This window comes from Centruroides sculpturatus, unplaced genomic scaffold (genome assembly GCF_000671375.1).
Source record: "Centruroides sculpturatus isolate CEXI.00-Female unplaced genomic scaffold, Cexi_2.0 scaffold147, whole genome shotgun sequence".
Classification (NCBI taxonomy): domain Eukaryota; kingdom Metazoa; phylum Arthropoda; class Arachnida; order Scorpiones; family Buthidae; genus Centruroides; species Centruroides sculpturatus.
This window is the reverse complement of record NW_019384357.1, coordinates 762886-783193: the sequence shown is the minus strand read 5'-3', so window position 1 is coordinate 783193 and position 20308 is coordinate 762886. Positions and strand designations below refer to the sequence as shown.

The 20308-nt window shown below is 27.8% G+C and overlaps 1 protein-coding gene across 1 annotated transcript in view; it reads left to right on the top strand.

Moving 5' to 3' along the window:
- The window catches only part of LOC111640005 (sodium bicarbonate transporter-like protein 11), a 221667-nt gene that overhangs the window by 63181 nt on the left and 138178 nt on the right, over positions 1-20308 (top strand). Inside the window, exon 3 of the mRNA XM_023386005.1 lies at positions 19671-19711. Coding sequence (XP_023241773.1) covers positions 19671-19711 — 41 coding nt within the window. The remainder of the gene's footprint in view (positions 1-19670; positions 19712-20308) is intronic.

Sequence of the window (20308 nt, the reverse complement as noted above, 5' to 3'; positions counted from 1 at the left end):
CTGCGTGAGTCCGGTTTACGCGGGTTTATCGTTCTAATAGCATATTTCTATATCTTTAAAATTAAAAATGTTTATAAAAAACATCGATGTTCATTACGAAATTCGTTTACAGATGTATAGACTATAAAAATAAATCTACACATGAGCCGTTCATAGGTTAAATCGATTAAACTCTATTTGTAAACCCTTGATATAATAGTTATTATTAAATTTTTCACGTAACTAATTTTATATATCGTTACATTAAAGCTATGCTTTAACATAACCGTATATAAGAATATATTCTACATTTTTTTTTTTAAATTTAAAGTTCAAAAAGAATTTTTTTTTAATAATTTATATTATCATTTTTCTAGTTTTTGTTTTTTGGAGTTAATCGATTTGGCAAGTGAGCGACTCATATAAGTATATCGTCCATAAGACACACACAAAAAATATACGGTTTTACTTCACGGGTTTTCGAAATACTTTATTGTATTTCGAACCTGTGTAAACCGGGCTCATCCGGTACCTATTATTTTTCCGGTTTGGCAGGTTTTCCGTTTTTAACAGGTTTCTTTTAACACAGAAAATCGCCACGTTCCCGTATAGTCAGATTTTCGTTTTCTCAAGTTTCCGTCTTGGACAGATTTTACTGTACATTATTATGTCATACCAAGCAAAATGCATCGCTTAAAGTTTTTTTCTTAGAGCTTAATTATAAATTTTCCAACTGAGAAATTTATTTTTAAGCTGTAAATATTCCGAACAATAATAGTACAGTCAAAAGAATTTAAAATAAAGAAAAAAGAAGAAAGAAAAATATGCGACGTGATGTTTTTAATTTGTTGAAGAAATAGTTTCTTCAATCGATAAGATTTTCAAAGTTTGGAAAAGGAAAGAACAAATCAAGTACTTTACTTGCATGTAACAAGAGTTTCGATCAACACGTTTATAGCCTTGTCGATTGTTTTCCTTTGATAAAAATAAAAACTCATTAAGTCCTTTTATATTAACGAGTTCTCTTTCTATATGAAGAATTTCTCAACTGTAATCTTCTTTCTGTAATAAAATAATAACTTTTATTTACATATTTTACTGTAACTGAATAATACTTTTCCACCTTGTAGTTTTTCGAAAGCAAAATGCGAGTTCTTGAATATATTAATTTGAATTAATTATGAATTAATTTTAATTAGCAGGTTATAATACTAGAGTAGCATTTATATTTATAAATATTTGTTCTTTTACTCATTATTGTATCTTAAAAAAATATATTTTTATTTGAATTGCTAACAGCTATGAAAGAACTTTACATGTTTTTAACACTATTTTTAATTGGGCTGCAATTTGAAAACACTGTAACCTATAAATTTCCACTGTGTGTCTGTTCTTTCTTATTCTCTAGAACGGTGTTAGATAGATGAAAGTCCAGACCAGATGTGAAAAGATTGGGAGCAGGAGGCCCCCGATTAACTGTATACGAACTTCGGTGTAGACCGGAAGTCACGTGATTTCAAGTCAAAATTTTCCTCCCGAACGGAGCTAAATAGATGATCGACATGACTCTGGAAAAGTATGATGTACAGGGGCAAGACTGTACTAATTTGAGATCGAGAGCATATATTTTAAATGAGATAAATTTAAAATATGATTTAAAATTTCAGCCTGGTGTTTTACGATGTCACAATAATTTGTTCTCGTTAATTTGTATTTTTTATGGCTGAAGAAACTATCTTTTTATGAAGAATTCTATTGACAGCCTCGTAAAACGTGATATACAGTTATATTATATAACAAAAAATTATGATGTGACATTAATCATCATTGTTATTTTGATTTTAAAATCATATTAATTCTAAAATTATATATTTTAAAAAAGAAAATATATAAACTTTGAGTTATTTCCTCTCGATAAATTCATAATTTTTTATATTTTAAAAATGAATTGGCAATAGATTTTGAAAGAGAAAACATTGTTCCTGAAACAAAGGGTGTTTAGGCAGAATCTCCTCATTTAGTATTCTAGATATGTTCGTTAGGGAACATTAATGAATGTAAGGAGTAAATATGTGCTGCGTATTCGTGCTCCGAATACTTTATATGATTTATGTTTATAACTTATTGCTTATACGGTAACTTGCGTTAATATAAGTTGTATTATGAGACTTTATTAAGATAAAAGTAAACAATCTTTCGTTGTATATTAATGTATATTTATGATTTTTTTCCTTCGTGCATTTACATAATTTTAAGAGACATATGCAAATGTTAGTCATTTAAGATTTAATATTTTTAGATATCTTCTAAGATTTCTTTAAAAACTGTTATATAGTAAAATTGAAAATATGGTATAAAATATTTTAAAATTTTATATTTTTGTATACATTAATATAAATTGTAATTTCTAATTCGTTAAAATGTTTATTTTACGACTGAATTATTTAATAAATATTTTCAGTATGGATTCTAGAATAATTTTATATTTCTTTTAATTCCGAAAATGAAATTTAATCGATAAATCATAATTTAATAATTTTTTCGTTGAAATTTTAAAGAAATTCTTATTTTATTGCGAAATAAAAAAAAACAGTATTGTAAGAAAATATTGCAATATTGATCTATTTTAAATATTTGGATTCTTTCGTGTAAAAGTGACAAGTATTTTTTGTTTTTTTAAAATAGAAACAGAACAAACATTTTCTCAAAAACTTTGTAATTTTATTTCACTTATCTAAAAGGTACATAAAAGTTTTATTTCATATTTTATTCACGAATTGAGCGCCACTTCAAAAACTAAATCGTTTCTTATTTTCGGATTTTGGCTTATTTCATTATGATTTTTTTCTCTTCAAAACTTCTTACAATGTCTTCAGTTCTGTTTTACTTTCCAATTTGTACATTTCTTTCTACTCTTAATGCCTTTTCACCCAACATAAAAGTAACCTTGACATTCAATTTAATAATCAACTTTGTTATCTAAATATCGGATCACTATTTTCAAAAATCGATTTTTGTAAATATTAAACAAAATATTCTAGATATTAACAATTTAGCAAATTTGTTTTTTACGAATGTTTTGATATGAAAGAAAAAAACTAGAAATTAAAATAGAAAATTGAGTTTACTGTCTAACGATACAAAAATTATAACTTGTATTTTCCCTATATAAACTTTTAAATAGGGGTACAGTAGACCCCCTATAACACTGTTGATAATTCCGTGTTATATGAATTCCATATTGTACGAGTCACTTAGATTTTACAAGTACGTGAGACGTTCACAGCCCGGCATACATATTTGTAAAATCTAAGTGACTCGTACAACATGGAATTCATATAATACGGAATTATCAACAATGTTATAGGTGGGTCTATTGTAGTTTCCCTAAATACATGTCGCGTGCCGTATACAAACAGTTTAGTGTGAATTTTGATAATTAAAAATATCTTGTTAATTATTTGTTTTTATTTGTACTCTGATAAATGTTATTATCAAGAAAAAAGTCTTTCAGTTATCTTACAAAATATACTAAAATGATATCAAATGAATTACTTATACATATCGGCAATTAACTGTTACTGACAGATATTGGTTGTTATCCTCTAACGTTAGAAAAACTAGTAAATTTATGATAGTTGAGATTAGTAAGATATGAAGAGTTATTTCGTATTTCAACTGGCATGAAGCATTATTCCCGATCAAAATGTCTTGTGTCAAAATTGAAGAGTTCTTTCTGGCTATACTTTTAAGCCGTTGGTTAAATTAATGTCTTGGTATCGTAATGTACTGACAAAATTTCATTATTATTATATTACCCTGTTATTATGGTAACTTTTATAGATTAAACTGGATTTTTGACGCCAGATATGGCTTATAATGAATAATAGTGTTGGTCTCAATTTTGTCTATCACCAGCGAGTTGGTTGTGTGTTTTAGGAATGAAAGAAGAAACCTCAATTCTAACTACTAAAAAACAAATTGTGGAAGTTTGGATAAGATTCGATTTCGAATTCTTCACAGCAGTAGGAAATTGTTTATTGTAAAGTTATCCGGTCAACAAATTTTCGTGAATTTAGATAAGCTTTTTAATTTTTAGTTTTTGCCCATAACGATAAAATTTTCGTAAATAAATAAGTAAATTAATTAATATAAAAATGATGATGATGAGGAGGAGAAGAAATGCCAAAAATTAAATTATGTCGTTAAGCTAGCCTTAAAATTTTAATAAATAATTTAAAGTTATGGCAATATGTTTTTAACATTCATTTTTTATACTTATTAAACTATTAAAATCTTTAAAAAATTAAATAAATTTGATATTTAAATTATTATATAATCTGTATTAAAATGCATATAATTTTAAATTAAAAATATTATAGCATATTTACCGTAGTGTGACAGTTATATTTCTTAAAGCATGTTTATTTTTTGTATTAATGTTTACGAAGTTTTGATTCTTATTTTTTCAATTTGAGAAATAATATAATCTTTTGTTAAAATATACTGTGAAAGATTAATGTTTGTGTGCGCCCGTGTATGTGTGATTAGGTGTGCATACTTGTATATGTGGGCATATGCGTGTGTTTGTATTTGCTTGTGGAGGCAAAGAATGAAATATTTCCTATGATAAACGAATTAAGATTTCTCCTAAAAATAATCTTCCACTAAAGTTATAACGTAAAAAGTTTTATATTATTCTAACAATATTATAACAGCATTTTAACTTAGTAAAAAATTTTTGATAATGAGAAGTACGGTATTTTATTGCATATAACATGCAACTTTTGCACAAAAAATGACTCAAAAATCGCCCCGTGTCTTATATGGGAAGTTACAATCTCTAAACGACCTTTAGTAGACTACAGATAACCTCTATTTAGCTCAACTCTTGAATAAAAATGTTATTGTTTAATAAACAGAATAACGAACAAAAATTATTGTGACATAGTCAAAATGCCGGACTGCAATTTTTAATCATATTTTTAATTTACTTGATTTAAAACATACGCTTGCCACCTCAAATTAGTAGTGTCATGACCCTATACATAATACTTTTCTGTTAGCATTAGAGTCATGCCGGTCTTTTATTTAACACTTTTCAGGGGAAAAGTTTTGAATTGAAATAACGTGACTTCCTGTTTGCATCGAAAGTTCGTACAGTAGACACCCCTATAACGCGGGTTCACATAATGCGGATTCGTATATCGCGGCGAAAAAATTGCGACCGTATTCGTATAAAGACGCTAAAAGAGACTCGTAAAATGCAGTAAAACGTCATCGCCGACTCGTGTCGCGACGGGATTGGTCGAATCTGGACCAATAGTGGACGAGCAGCCGAACTACTTACACGCTACGGAGAGTTTAGGCGGGTAAGTTGAGTTTACTATCGTCTTTACAGTATATAGGCCTAAATTAGGTACTGTAAGTCTAATACAGTACTGTAATTTTATACATTTCTTGTGAAAAAAACATTTCTTATTCAACGGTCATAAAAATTATTTCTATTAATGATGTCTCCAAAGTTCATCGAATTTTTCACAGAAAAATAACTTATCAGAAAACGCGGCCGCCGTTTGGTGCGCTGCTCCGCGACGAAAACAAGCTTAAGCAATAGCGTGGTCAAACGGTGCACATTCGGTAAGTAATCCTACAATTTTTTGTTTATAGCATCGTTTATACGAATTATTCCAAAAAATGATACGTGTTTTGGAAATGTTGAGTGAAATTAGTCTAGAATCGATTAATTTTATGGAAGAAAATCTTTCAAACAGCCGTAGTCCGTAAACTGCACACGTTCCGGGCTGTGATTGGCTCATGCATTTGAGGATTCCTACAACGCAAAATTCTTATAAAGCGGAACGTATTCTTATAAAGCGGAACGTAAAGCGTTATAGGGGGTATATAGTTAATCCGGGCCTCCTGTCTCTAATCGTTTTATTTCTGGTCTTGACTTTTATATACAGTCGACCCCCCTATAACACTGTTGATAATTCCATGTTGTACGAGTCACTTAGATTTTACAAATACGTGAGCCGTTCACAGCCCAGCACATGTACTTGTAAAATCTAAATGACTCATACAACATGGAATTCATATAAAACGGAATTATCAACAGTGTTATAGGGGGGTCGACTGTATCTAATACCGTTCTCTATATTAAAGAAGACAGTGGAAATTTGTAGGTCTATAATTTTTTCAAATTGCAACCAATAATAATAATTGTTTTTGCTACAGCTAAGCTGGTTTTCCATGAATTTAGAATATTTTAATGGTAAATGACTTCTTTTAAACTCTTCTTTCTCGTGATAAATAATAATGTGTATTCTAATTTTACTGCTTTTTTAAAACCAGAATATGCTAAAGTGCCGAATGGCTTAAATACACTAAATACTTTACTCCTTAAATATTCTGTGCTGAAACGGGAATGCATTTTATATGCCGTAAAATGTGATGATAACAAAATTGCAAGTAGCTTCTGAATTTCTAGTGTGATAACTTATCTCTCTATGGGAATTATTTCGAAAGTTGTCGGCTAGTTAATAATTCATTCTCTACCGAATGATATATAATATGATTAGGCTTTTGTACTGTAATCTATACAGAATAAACTAAAATTGATGAGTATCTTGAGTTTACGGTATTTATAACAACAGTTGTAATTTATTAATTAGTGTAATAATGCTTTCGATGTGATAGTTGAACATTTAAACATTGACATTTGATTATAATTCATATTTATTTTTATATACAGTACATCAAATACTGTATATAAAGGTAAGTAAAATAAGGAAGAGAAATTTGAAATTCACTGTTTCAATAGGCCTATAACCTTTTTTCTTCATGTTGAAATACTTTTAGATTTTATCGCTATGTATAAAACTTACTGATAGGCTAATGATAACTTTTGGTCTGTATTTGATGCTATCAAGTTTTTATCAATAGCATCAATTGAAAACTAATTTTACTCGATAGTCATAGTCTATGGCGTGTTACTTTTAAAAATTCACTGCATAAAAGTGGTGATGATAACAATGATTGTATGTTAAATTGAGTATATCTAAATTATTCGTAGACTAATAATATGAATAAAAACATTTTATTCCATAAAATGACACCAAAATGACTGACGATGTTTGAATACCGTGTTTGCATGCAAATAATATGATAATTATATGTCGTATAGATACATAATAGAAAAATTATAGTTCGTGAAATACTTGCAAACCGGAATCACAGCTCTCGAAATATTATATAATGACATAGTTTACTATAATAATTGATTTACCTCAACTCTATTTTCTATGAATATTATTACTATTATTATTACTATTACTATTATTACAGATTGAAAAAAATATAGACATTTAATTTTGTTTGGACATATACAAAACACTTTTCACATTTTCCAATATCATTTTCAAAGCTATGAGCTACATTTATGTTTAGTGAATGAATGATTATATAGATCAATGATTGGTCATATTGGTAACGAATTGTTATCTCAAATCTCTCAAGGAAAATAATCTTATCGTTCCGTCATTCAATCTATTTGAAACAAATTTTTATCTATATTTATGATACGGAAAGTTATCAATTGAGAAAAATATGTTTTCTTGTAGTTAGAAACTGGGCTGACAAAACCAAATCATTCTCGAAATTTTCAAGAAATGTCAATTACGAATAACTTCATTAGGAAACTATCAATGTGCTTTATTTTTTGAAATTTGCTTTTTGTCCTTCTGTTGAAATTTAATGTTATCAAGCTTCCATATTTGCTTCCAATCTGAAGACTTATTACACCTTTTGGGAATGTTTTCAATCAGATACCAGGAGACAATTGAAAACATTCCCCAAAAGGTGTGATATGCCCTCAGATTAGAAGCAAATATAGAAGCTTGATAACGTTAAAGCTTTGTTTCCTTTAATCTTATGATCCCAAATTTTAGGTTTGATAGTTTCCATTTAACATATTTTTGTTTTTCATAGATATGTTTGAAATTTTAATAAAAAAATATTCGTGTGATATGATGTAATATTTCCAATATCCACTCGCTTTATCATAAAATATTTTAACTTATTTTCGCTTTATTTTGTTCATCAAACTATATCAAATATAAATATCATATTCTAGTTTTCCAAACCAAGAGTATAGAGAATTCTCTATACTCTAATTGATCCGAGAAACAGAATTATAAGACAATTGTAAACTTCCCATAGGGAATACCGTAAGCACAATGAAAAACAGTTATTTCCTTCAGCATTTTATGACCTTTGATGGCCATTACATAAAAATTTATTGGTGTAAGATATGATAGAATAATATGAACTATAAGAAAAGATGTCTTGATTTTAGAATCAAACGTTTTGCTCTATTATTAATTTTTTTTATCTGAGCGACATTTCTTGTTCATGATGATTGCAGTTGAATATACTCACCAAAAGTATATTTTTTGTGGCATCGATTAATGATTATTCTGATTATTTATATTTTCAGTGTGAGCTTACTTTCTTACCATAGTAAAAAAACTAATATTTTATTAATGATGTTTATGGCGAAGATATGAACTAATGAATACTAAAGTAATTTACCTCTTTTATGAACAAGAGAAAAGAGAGCATAAATAGGATAGATAGTCTGTATCTCAGTAATATACTTTGGTAATTTACATTGAATCAAGTATACATTTTTGTTTCTATCTCATTTCTTGATTAAGTAAATAATATATATATAATTTAACCTCCATATAGCGTTCTCATAAACAAACAACGCTCGTAAATCCCCAATGATTATTTGCGAATGGATCTTTTTCATAAATATCAAACAGAAAATCCTTTAGTATCTGAGAATTACGAAGTTAACAAATGACATTGTTATCATTTGGAATCCCTAAATCACGTTTATTCAGGTTTTCAACTTCATATGCGTGCAGACTATACATAATTATGCTTATGTTGTTCGAAATAGTTCAGTTTAGCGTTTTTTAGATTTAGTACCAATTTCAGAAGTGAACATATAATAACGCTAAATCGAGGTTTGAGGCTAAATCACACACACACACACACACACCCATGTAGATACACAATACACACAAAATGTATTCATTTAACCGTAGCTTCATCCGGATAATTTTCCAAAATAGGCCTAAAACTTTGTTTTACCATCATTGTTATTTAACATCAAATTCTGTGAAGATTATTAAGGTAAGATTAATTCAATCGGAAGGATTTTGGGAAAAACGTTCTGAAATATGAATGTTTAAGATATATTTCAGCACGTTTCTCTTTTGATTCATTTGCTTTGTAAATACAGTTGACTGACTCTCCCACATCCGATCCTCTCATATCCGGGTTCTTCCTTATCCTGATTGATCAAAGGCAAACAAAAATTTTCGAAAATATTGTACACTACCTCCGAATCTTATCTTTCCATATTGTAGTATGGAAAGTTAAGATCCGGACTACATACTACATTTTTAATTTTTTATTTTAATTAAGGCTGCCTTGAAATTCATAGAAGATCACAATGCATCACCCACGCTGGCGTGATAAAGATGAGGTTTTGGCGTGATGTAGCAGCTCGTCAACGAATCGAGAAGAACAAAAAAAAAATCACTTTAGCACAATACTTTCAAAATTCATTGTAATTGTAATTGTCAAAAATAACCGTAAAAGTCAAAATAAACATTTTTAATGCATACAGTAGGCATGTTACAGTTTTATATAAAAATGATTACACTCTCTTATTGGATTTTTCTAATATTTGAATCACTCCAGCCCACATTGGTTCGGATGTGGGAGAGTCTACTGTAATTATATCATTCAATATATAGTATTATATTTAAAGGCCAATAGGTTGTATGATCTATATATTGGTTATACAGGACTGCCATAAATCGCAAAGAAGTTACAAATTATCAAGATCAAAGTAGAAAATTTTATCTTAAGTCTTATTCTATAGATTTTATAATGTTTTGTCTACTAAATTCATTTTTATTTGGGATTTTTTAGGGAGAAAATTGTGTTGAAGATGTGTGATGTCCTTCAAATTATAATATTATATTCTAAATATTTTGAATAATAAATTAACACGCGAATTTTATATGGTATATTAATGTCGTAAATTGTAAATTGCAACATTTCAGAGTTAACGTTTTTCTAAAATTCTGCGGATTGAATTAATCTAATCTAAAAATAATCTCCAGAAATTTGATATAGTTAAATGATGATAATAATGAAACAATGTTTTATTTTGGGAAGCAATCCAGACGAATCTTTATGCGATTCTTTCACTTTAAATTGTATTTTTATATTATAGCCAAGGGCTAGAACCTTATGCATTTATAATCGCCGAAATATGCATATATTTACGTTTTAAATGTCCAAAATACGCATTTAAATATGCCCTTTTAAATTCTGATCTTTTAAATTCTAAAAACAGCTAACTTAAATAATTTATTGTTACTAAACATAACTTCTGAACAATTTATAATTGCAGTGGCACACTAAATACATTTTGAAAATTAAACCTTTGCCTTTTCTCAAAAAATACAGATTTATATGCAGAGAAACTTCTTTCCACGCAAATTGGTGTAATTTGTGAATATTTAAAACACGTTAATTTTTCGATCTTATAATCAGTTGTTTGGTCAGAAATACGGCCTCCATTTCCTTATAGAACGCTGGATATAATTGATATCTCCGAAAATTATAGATTTTACTCCATAACCTCTTGTAGCTTTTTATACAACCTTTCAGATGGTGTTATTTTTTTGTTTTTCAGTAACACGTTATGTGTTTTGTCCATAATTTCGATTATTTCGCTGAGTGGAAGATTTGCGATTTCCAAACAGGTAATTGAAACAGATGGAAATCTAGCAGCAGCTGACAGTTTTACAAAATGTTTTTGGATTAATTTGAAAATTCATCTTTTGCAATTGCAACGATAGCTCCTTCAGAATTCATGTTATCGAGAATCTGTTTTATCTTCTGGAAGTGGTCCTCATAATAAATTGCAACTTCATGTTCCCCAGCGAGTGGTAAGAACCACTTGCTTGGAAAGCAATCTGAGATCTGGTTTCACATTCTTTAAAAAATTTAATTCGAGTTGGACATTTAGAGAATGCCTTCTTCGTGTTTGATATTAAAGGAAAAATTATACTGAATATAAGGTAATGAAATTTAGTCAGCTTAGAGAAAACCATCGGTCGATGGATAATCCGTTAAAATTTGCAAGCCAACGTGTCAAATTTTAGTGCGAGAAAGATTTAATTGCGTTTGAATGAGCTTGAGCATTTTTGATAAAAATTCAAGCACAAGATACTGGCACGCGCTTGAATTTTATCATGTAAAATCCTAATGGAATAGAACTAATAATTTTTTGACATATTTTTAGAGTGAACTGTGGAAAAAAGGCACGAAATATGCATTTATAAGAAATTTAGTTTAAATATGCATTTTACATATGCTTCTATGCAAATACATAAAGTTCCGGTTCTTGATTATAACTAGGGATATCTCGATACCGTAAAAGTATCGATATCGGTATCGTTATTGGTATCGGTCTAAAAGTATCGATATCGCCAGTATCGGCATGGCGTATCGAAACAGGAAATTTTGCCGTCTGTTGCTGTTCAGTCTGTTGTGACGTCGTCTTCCAGTTGTTTTTATTGCTGAGAAGGTGCTGTATTTACAATGAAGGTTGAATGAGCCCAGAGTAGCAGTTAATATTTTGTTGCTTACTCCAGGAGAGAATATACTTTTCATTTCAGATGGATCGATCTGTGAGATTGGATCAGTCTTTGTCTCATGACTGTCTCGTGTTTTAGTTGGCAGAAAGTATACGAATAGAATCGAATCGTATTTACTCCGTGAATACAATTTCTCACAAAACAGGAAAATGGAAGATTGCACACCATGCATTCTTGTCGTACATTCTCGCAAAATTCTCTTAATACTTATTTTTTCATCTTAGTTTATCGGATATTTTAATAATGATGATTTTACTTACCATTTATAAGTTTAATACTTTTTATCGTCGACAGTTAAACGTATTTATTTTCTGTCAACTATAAGCTTGATTACTTGGCTTTAACCATCGTGATTGCCATCTTTAATCTTATTTATCCGATCCAAACGATCCTACTATAGGCATGGATTAGTTTGATGGCAATCCAGTTGATTCCAGTTGCGCTTGCATATACATATAGAGATTGATCAGGTCGCTATAATTTGTTTGTATGCACGATTTGAACGATCAGAGTAATTTTAGATCAGTTTGATTACAAAAGTATATGCACGACAGAGAATTGAATCACGACTATCTGGTTCAAAAGTCAGTGCGTCATTTAATACTTCAGTTTACACTAGTATATGATGTCGTAAGTATTATACACAAAAGAAGTCCCAGGTCTACAGTCATTATAAGGAGCTCTGTCAGTACTATTATGTATGAGATGGACGTGGATAAGGTTAAGAATTTGTGAAGAGAGAAAACAATATCTTTACATTGAATGTTCTTCATTCTGTTCAAATTTTATAAATGTCAGTGCAAACAGTATATACAAATTGTAGCTCATTTTAAACATCAATGAGTGTCCAAGTCGATTAACAAACAATAGTACTGCACAATTTTTAACTAAATGTTTAAATAGTAATCAGAACTCTAAGCATAAATAGATGCTGAAAATGAAATTTGACATAATACATTTATTGATTTTTGGACATTAATATCTTTTATATAAGTTTAACGTAACCGAAAACAGTGTAAAATTTCATTTCGGTTTCTGATTCGGCTGCGAAATCCGGTTTCAGGCAGACCTTACCTGTCTGTGAAAAATGTAACGATATCACAGGAAAAAGTATCGATACCAGTATCAGTATCGCGACGTCCCTAATTATAACACAGTAATTTTAATATTACACTATCTATAGCTGATTTAATGATAGGTTTCATATTTTAATTTATTTTTGGATTTTATAAATTCGACATTTTTATAATAATGTGAATATTATAAACTTCGTATACGTTTAAAATTTTATTTTATTCAAAGCTTATCACTTCATACTTCTGATAGAAATAATTTAATACATCATCGTACTAGATGTTTGGCTTCTTAAATAAAATTATAGAATTTAATTATGATTTTGGTACACATCAATGGTTCTCAATCGATGTGCCGCGAGCTTCTCATAAGTTAACATAACATTAAAAAAAAATGTTTTAAAATAATAATTGTTTTCCCACTTTTTAATATTATTTCTGTGTTTGTGAAAAAAATGCGTATTTTAAACGCCACTTTTATTTTTTCGATTGTTATATAACAGAGAGAAAGTATGGGGATCGGTCAAAAAGTGACCCTCCCAAAGATTTTAAATTTTGGACTTGGGATCTTGAAATGCAAATAACTTGTTGGGATTTTTTCTATGGATGTTAGTGTGTGGATGGCACAATTTTATCCACTTCAAGCTTAATAACTCCTGTGCCTGTTGTAGAAAATTTCTAAATTTTTGCAGGGAGGTTTGAGTATTAGGGAGAACGGTTTCTAGAAATTTTTAAGAAAATTGCACTGTTTGTTCGGGAGATATGGCTTAACCTCTTAATATCTCCCGAACCGACTTAAAGGTAATGGTAGCAATTATTAAGAAAGAAAACAAATAAAGAATACATGGAAAGTCCAGAAGAAAGATTGCCAGATTTTTTTATTTATACATATAAGAACATCTTTAATACGACCATTAGTGTGCCATTAGAATTTTTGAGCTTGCCACTACTTAAAAAAAAAGGTTAGAATCATAGTTATAAATTTGATAAATTACAAAATACCATATTTACTCGCATATAAGACGAGGTTTTATTCATTTTTCACTGCTTCAAAAACCTAGGTCGTCCTATACGCGCGAGCGAAGGATTCTATTCGTTTTTTTTTTTTGCAGTAATTTTTGTAAACTCGCAAAATAACTTTTTTGTATATTCGCATTTTTTACTGGATTCTCAACTTTTGGTGTTTAAAAACAAAAGTGTTTTATCTAAGTCGTTTGAATCGTTTTTGTGTATTGTCAGGAGTAAAGATGAATAACAATAGGAAAAGCAGTTTTTGAATTGAATTCCAAAATTACATGGGAGCCCGATATAAGTTTTAATTCATTCCCACGTGAAAGCAGATGATTATTTGGAAATCGGAATTCGGAAAAATCATGTTGTCTATTTTACAAGATTTTTCCTTGAAGTTTAAAATGTTTAGTTTTTGCGGGACAATGTGTGCATTTACGTGCGTTTGATACTTTATTTGTGATTAAACGAAATAATATTAGAATTGTATTAATTAACAAATCGAATTTTCTTTATTTTGATCTTTAAAGTCACACCTCGTCTTATATGCGATTAAATACGGTATTTGTTTTATTCATTAAATAATTGAAGATTTTGCTACTTTTTAGAAAATATGTTACTATGAGTACTAATGCTATTCTGTTTGCTTAAATTAGTTGCATGGTTTAATGAAACTGAATGCAAGACATAAATTATCTTTGAATCTTGTGATAAACATCTATTAAAATTATTTACAGAATAAACTTTTGAAGATGCTCTTTTGTAAATTTAGATATTTTTCAAATAAAATGGAGTTTTTATTTATGAATTTAAAATTTGTGACGCTTTTGAATAGGAAAATGCATGTTTGATTTATAGCTATCGAATATCTAAAAGTTTTTAGAATTTTGAAGGTAGGACTTATGATTTGTAGATGTAAATTTTTCACTTACATGTTACAGAAGACAGTGATAGTTTCTGTTTCATATTAATCTAATTTTTAATATTTTTGCTTAAGCCATCAGATTCAAGCATGATATAACAAATGGAAACACATCTAGTTTTTATTCTAATTGCTTTTTTTTCTTTTTTTTTTTGTCTATTTTTCGTATTCATAGATTAAAGTAATGTTTCTGGTTATCTATTGGGAACAGCCGAGATATGAATTACTATTGCAGGCGCAACTAAAATTTCTAGAATTTGTATTAAAAGGAAAAATACAGAAAGCAAATATTGCCAAAATAAAGAAAAATTTAACACAAACACTCAAAAATAAAATGATTTGTAAACTTTTCTGCTGAATAACCACAATACATATATTCCAATAAATTTATACTTATTTTAATGTTTAACATAGATCAAATTTTAAAATATTATAAAATAATGCTGTTTTATTTTTAATTTATCGTATATAATATCATTTTACTACAAATGCTATATCACTCTTTAAAACATTGTTTTAAAAATATCATGATATTATTTTTGTATTTAATCCTATATATTATTTAAAATTTTAACAGGATTTATGAAAGAAAGTTTTTAATATTCATTTTAAAGAAAAGAAAATAAATAAAAATAAAATGGAATAATTTTAATGAAGTTTTGGGTCAACCGAACAAAAATTCCTATCATATACTGTATATATTTTAAAGTATTTTTGACGTTTTTGCCGGAAATTATTCACTTTTCATTCTAAATTGTGTATTCTTATTTTAAAATGTTGACTTTTTAAATATGATTGAAAACATTTTCTTTGTGAATGATAAACCAGTTTTGTTCAGAAGTGGCTGAGTGGATAAAACCACTGAGCATTGATCGCGGATTCGCGCCTGACCGAAAAGCTGGTCGCATGTATGTCGCTGTTCTCTTGTCTAACACCTAAATAGGGCCAAGTTTACCATAGAAAGTACCAGTTGACAGATCTTCCATGTGTTGAGTTGCCTTATCCTATCAATTCTAGAATCATAGATAAATCAGTTTCTTATTAATTCATATTTTCAATTGAATTAATTGCTATTGCTCATAATAATTAATCAATTTAAAAATTGCATTTATCTTTAAAAAGAACAGAATTTCCGTAGTGTATAACTTGGAATATAATACAGCAAATTTTAAACGAAAAATGTAATTTTTCTAAAGCAATAATATTTGTAGAGTCTACTTACGAAATCTAATAATATCTAAAAAAAGTGTGTACATATTTTGGTTCTTGAAAACTTCTACAAATGTATTTATCTTAATTTTCATTAACTTTAATGTTGTATTTTACAGTAAATGTTAGTCATTTCTAAATACAATTTTTACACAAAAGAAGGAAATACATTGAAGATTTATTAGCTGAGAATAGGCATGTACTGTACATTTTTGTATGCTTTCTAATGTTGCAAAGTTATGAACATTTAGTTTAAAATGAAAATAAGATAGCATTAAAACGTAAAATTTAATGATAAAATTGTAAATTCCATTCAGAAAAATACTAATTAGCAAATAAAAACTGTAAAAATTTATAAATTATCCATATTTATATGCAGAATAAAGTTTCAAGTTAAATATTTATATAAATAATAATCAAAATGTCGTATTATACAGTATCATAATCATCTGCGTGCTTTTTTTGTAACCTAACAAATACATTATTTTATGTAGGCTAATAAAACATTTATAACTGTAGAATTGATGAATTATGATAGTGCTTAAATGTTAGAATAACTTAAAATTTGTAAATATATCAAATTTTACGGTTACGAGACAATCCATACAAGAGAAATATAATAAAAACTAAAAATATAAAAATATCTACGCGCACACATAGATTCTAGGAATTTTACAGTTGTCTTCCTTTTATTTCAAAAAATTGAGTTCCTTTCGAAATAAGATTTTGCCTCATAAATTCAAGAAGTATTTTCTTCATTTATTGTCATAGAAAGATAAAGTTTCATCTAATTATATGGTTCTATCCAGTTTTATTTTTATGCTTTAAATTTCTTTTTCTGTGTAGCACACTTATAATTGTTACAATCTTTATAAAATTATTAAAATAATTTTCGGTTTATTTTTTAATATTTGATGATTGTTTCTCTTAAAAATCAAACAATAATGTTTAATTTGTTAAAAAAAAATCAGTGCAATTTAATTTTTAAAAGAATTAATTAAACCGAACTTTTGATTATCCGTGCATCGTCAAAATATCAGAATTACTGTAAAATGACAAAATATCGTAAGCAACATTCAGTTTTTTGATAGAATATACGCAAAAAATTTACACTTGTACTGTACAGTACGCTATAAATTGCTGATTTGGAAAAAAAAATCCTACCAGTTCTAAAATTGAAATACAGTATAGTAATTTGGAATTAATGTAAAATTTAAATTTCTACCTAAAATTAAAAAAAAAAAATGGAAGCAATCTACATTTTATGTTTATTGACTAAATATACATGACACTTGGGATTCACACTTGCATTGCATTATAACGAAGTTGAGCCGTTTATATATACTGTAGTTCATTTAAAATCTCCTAATAGTGTTCTTTTTTTTAATAAATAGTTTAGAGAGCTATTTTGGATTATCTGTGATTTCCGGTTTTCCATTCACTAATTAGCTATATTTACGTTTTAAATGTCCAAAATACGCATTTAAATATGCCCTTTTAAATTCTGATCTTTTAAATTCTAAAAACAGCTAACTTAAATAATTTATTGTTACTAAACATAACTTCTGAACAATTTATAATTGCAGTGGCACANATATATTAAGAGTAATTAACCATCACAAAAAGTAAAAACGAAAACATTCTTTTATATTATTAACTAATAAATTACGCCAAGCAATTAATAATAAACGTCCTTAATATATATATTTATATTTAATATTTTAAAATAGTGGAAAAAATTCTTAAAAATTGATTAAAATAAGGAAGGAATTTTTGTTAAACTTGTACCAGAAACTATGAAATGGCTTTTGTGTGTTTGGCTTTCATTGATTATGTCGCAGGTGAAAACCTCATTCAAATAGCAAGGAATTTCCGAAGAGCTACAAAGAGGAAGTTTTCCATTGATCACACGTCTTTTCCAAACATTCTTCATATCATCAAGAGAGAATATTTTTCTTTTCCTGAATTTTTTTTTTTTTATATTACAGTGTTATATCGCACACTTGTATTATCAGACGAAATTCCTTAAAGCGCTTTAAATTTTAAAAAGTAATTATTTTAAAACGCATTTCTAACAATAAATATTCGTAAGAATAATGTTTTATTTTATTATTAATAATAATAACAACAACAATAATTATTTATTTTTTAGCTGCAATTTGAAAAAATATAAATTTCCACTGTCGGTCGTCTGGATGTCTGTCTGTCATTCTTTAATCTCGAGAACAGGGTTAGATAGATGAAAGTCAAGACCAGATATGGAAAGCTTGGGATCAGAAAGCCTAGATTAACTAAAGTAACATGATTTTAGTTCAAAGAGTTTCTCCAGAACAGTTACATAGATGAACGGCATGCTCTGTTGTTATCGGGAAAAGTATGATGTACAGGGAGCAAGTCACTATTAATTAATTTGAGATCCAGAGCATATATTTTAAATTTTAAAAATTTAAAAATTCGATAAAAAATTGCAGCCCGTCATTTGACGATATCACAATAATTTTACCGTTTATCAGTGGTGCGTTATAGCTTCGTGAATTAGGGGCCCCACGTACAGTGTTGACTTCAGGCATTTTTCTTCGAGGGAGTTTTTTTAAGGGAAATATTCTCTTATAAAAGATTGGTTTGGGACCCCAGTTAATGGGGGCCCCAGGCAACATCACTTTTTGCCTATAGGATAGTGCGCCATTGCCATTTATAAATTTCTATTGTTAGTAGACTAGTTGACAAAGAAGCACATTAAAAATGTCATTTAAATTTATTTTAAAACGAATTCCTGGTATATAAACGGTTATTTTCCATATTTTTCCGATACAAAACTTTTAATTTTCCTGAAAAAAATTATTAAATAACTTATTTAGTAAATATAATACTCATTAAATGTACAAATGAATTACATAGAATTTAAACTAATTAATATTCAGAAATATTAATTTTTTTTAGAAAATATTAAGCAGAACCCCTTTAAGATTTTATAAAATTTATACAACTGAAGCTTTAACTCTGTTTTTATAGAAAAAATATTTTATTTTTATACATGTACAGCGTTATTTCGAGAAAATATTCATAAAAATTTTTCAGAATTAAAAGAAAAATATACGGAATTTCCAATGAAATTTAAAAAATAAATTTAAATCGAATTTTATAAACACCTTCATCGATTAATTACTGATATTTTTGAAACTTTATGTCATAATTTATGTAGTAATTTATAACAATTTATTAATCTGGTTAAACGATGTTGCACTGAAATTAAATTAACACACAATTGTATTATTATGCATTTAATGTTCGCTTGATTTATATAGTGTTATCTTGTTATTTGATAATTATGTATTTAATATTATATAGTAAAATATTATATGTACTGTACAAAACAATGTTTCTGTTATATACTTCGACTGTATCGTCGTAGCAGAAATATAATAGTTTAATTATTTATTTAGACTAACTTAGATTTATACTACTGTAAATTTATAAACTCTTTCTTTATTATTGTTATCGTATTTTCAAAATTTCTCTCTGTATGATTGATCAAAACAGTTTGATCACTTTAAGTTACTTCTCTTTAATCGATTCGATTTATCAGATTAATTAATTAATAAGTTAATTTTTAAATTTGATAATCAAGCGTTAACTACTTATAAATTTTTAATATTTGTTATTTTAATATTAAAGTTGAAATTATAATATTAAATTTAATACAGTAATTTCCTATTTATTCTATTTCAGACGATGGAGACGAAGTAACTTTAATGTACGCGAAACACGAGGTAATTTTTTCTCTTCTATTAATTTTTAATATTTTAAATAAATTTTACATAATTTATAATTTAAAGATGAAATTTTCGAGTTTTATAATTAGATTAAAATATAATTGTATAGTTACTAATTTTGATTTAATTGAAACTGACTCTAACTCCAGTTTCTGTAGTGTATTAATAGATTTTTACGACACTTAATGATTTTTGTCAGTGATCATTCACAAAATCGACAAATAGAACTTATTTGTATACGATTCACAATAGGAAACCATCGTTTAATCTCCTTAATCCTTCCGATGTTGTAGGAATGGATGTAAAACGAGTGTGGAAATAAAGAAGGTTTTAGTCGTGTATAGCTGCAGGCTAAGATTTATTTCTTTGTAACATGCCAACTTCAGTTTTGTAAAGAAAATAGAAACTTCTAACGTTTAATCATTTTCACAAAAAATTTTTATATCAGAGTAGAAGTTAATATATAATAAATAACGTAAATTTATAAAAATAAAATAACTTAAATGATCATAGTTTGAATATAAGTATGAAGTGTACATTTACATGTTTTATTCTCACGTGCTAGTATTAATAAAACAATAAAGTTAAAAAAAT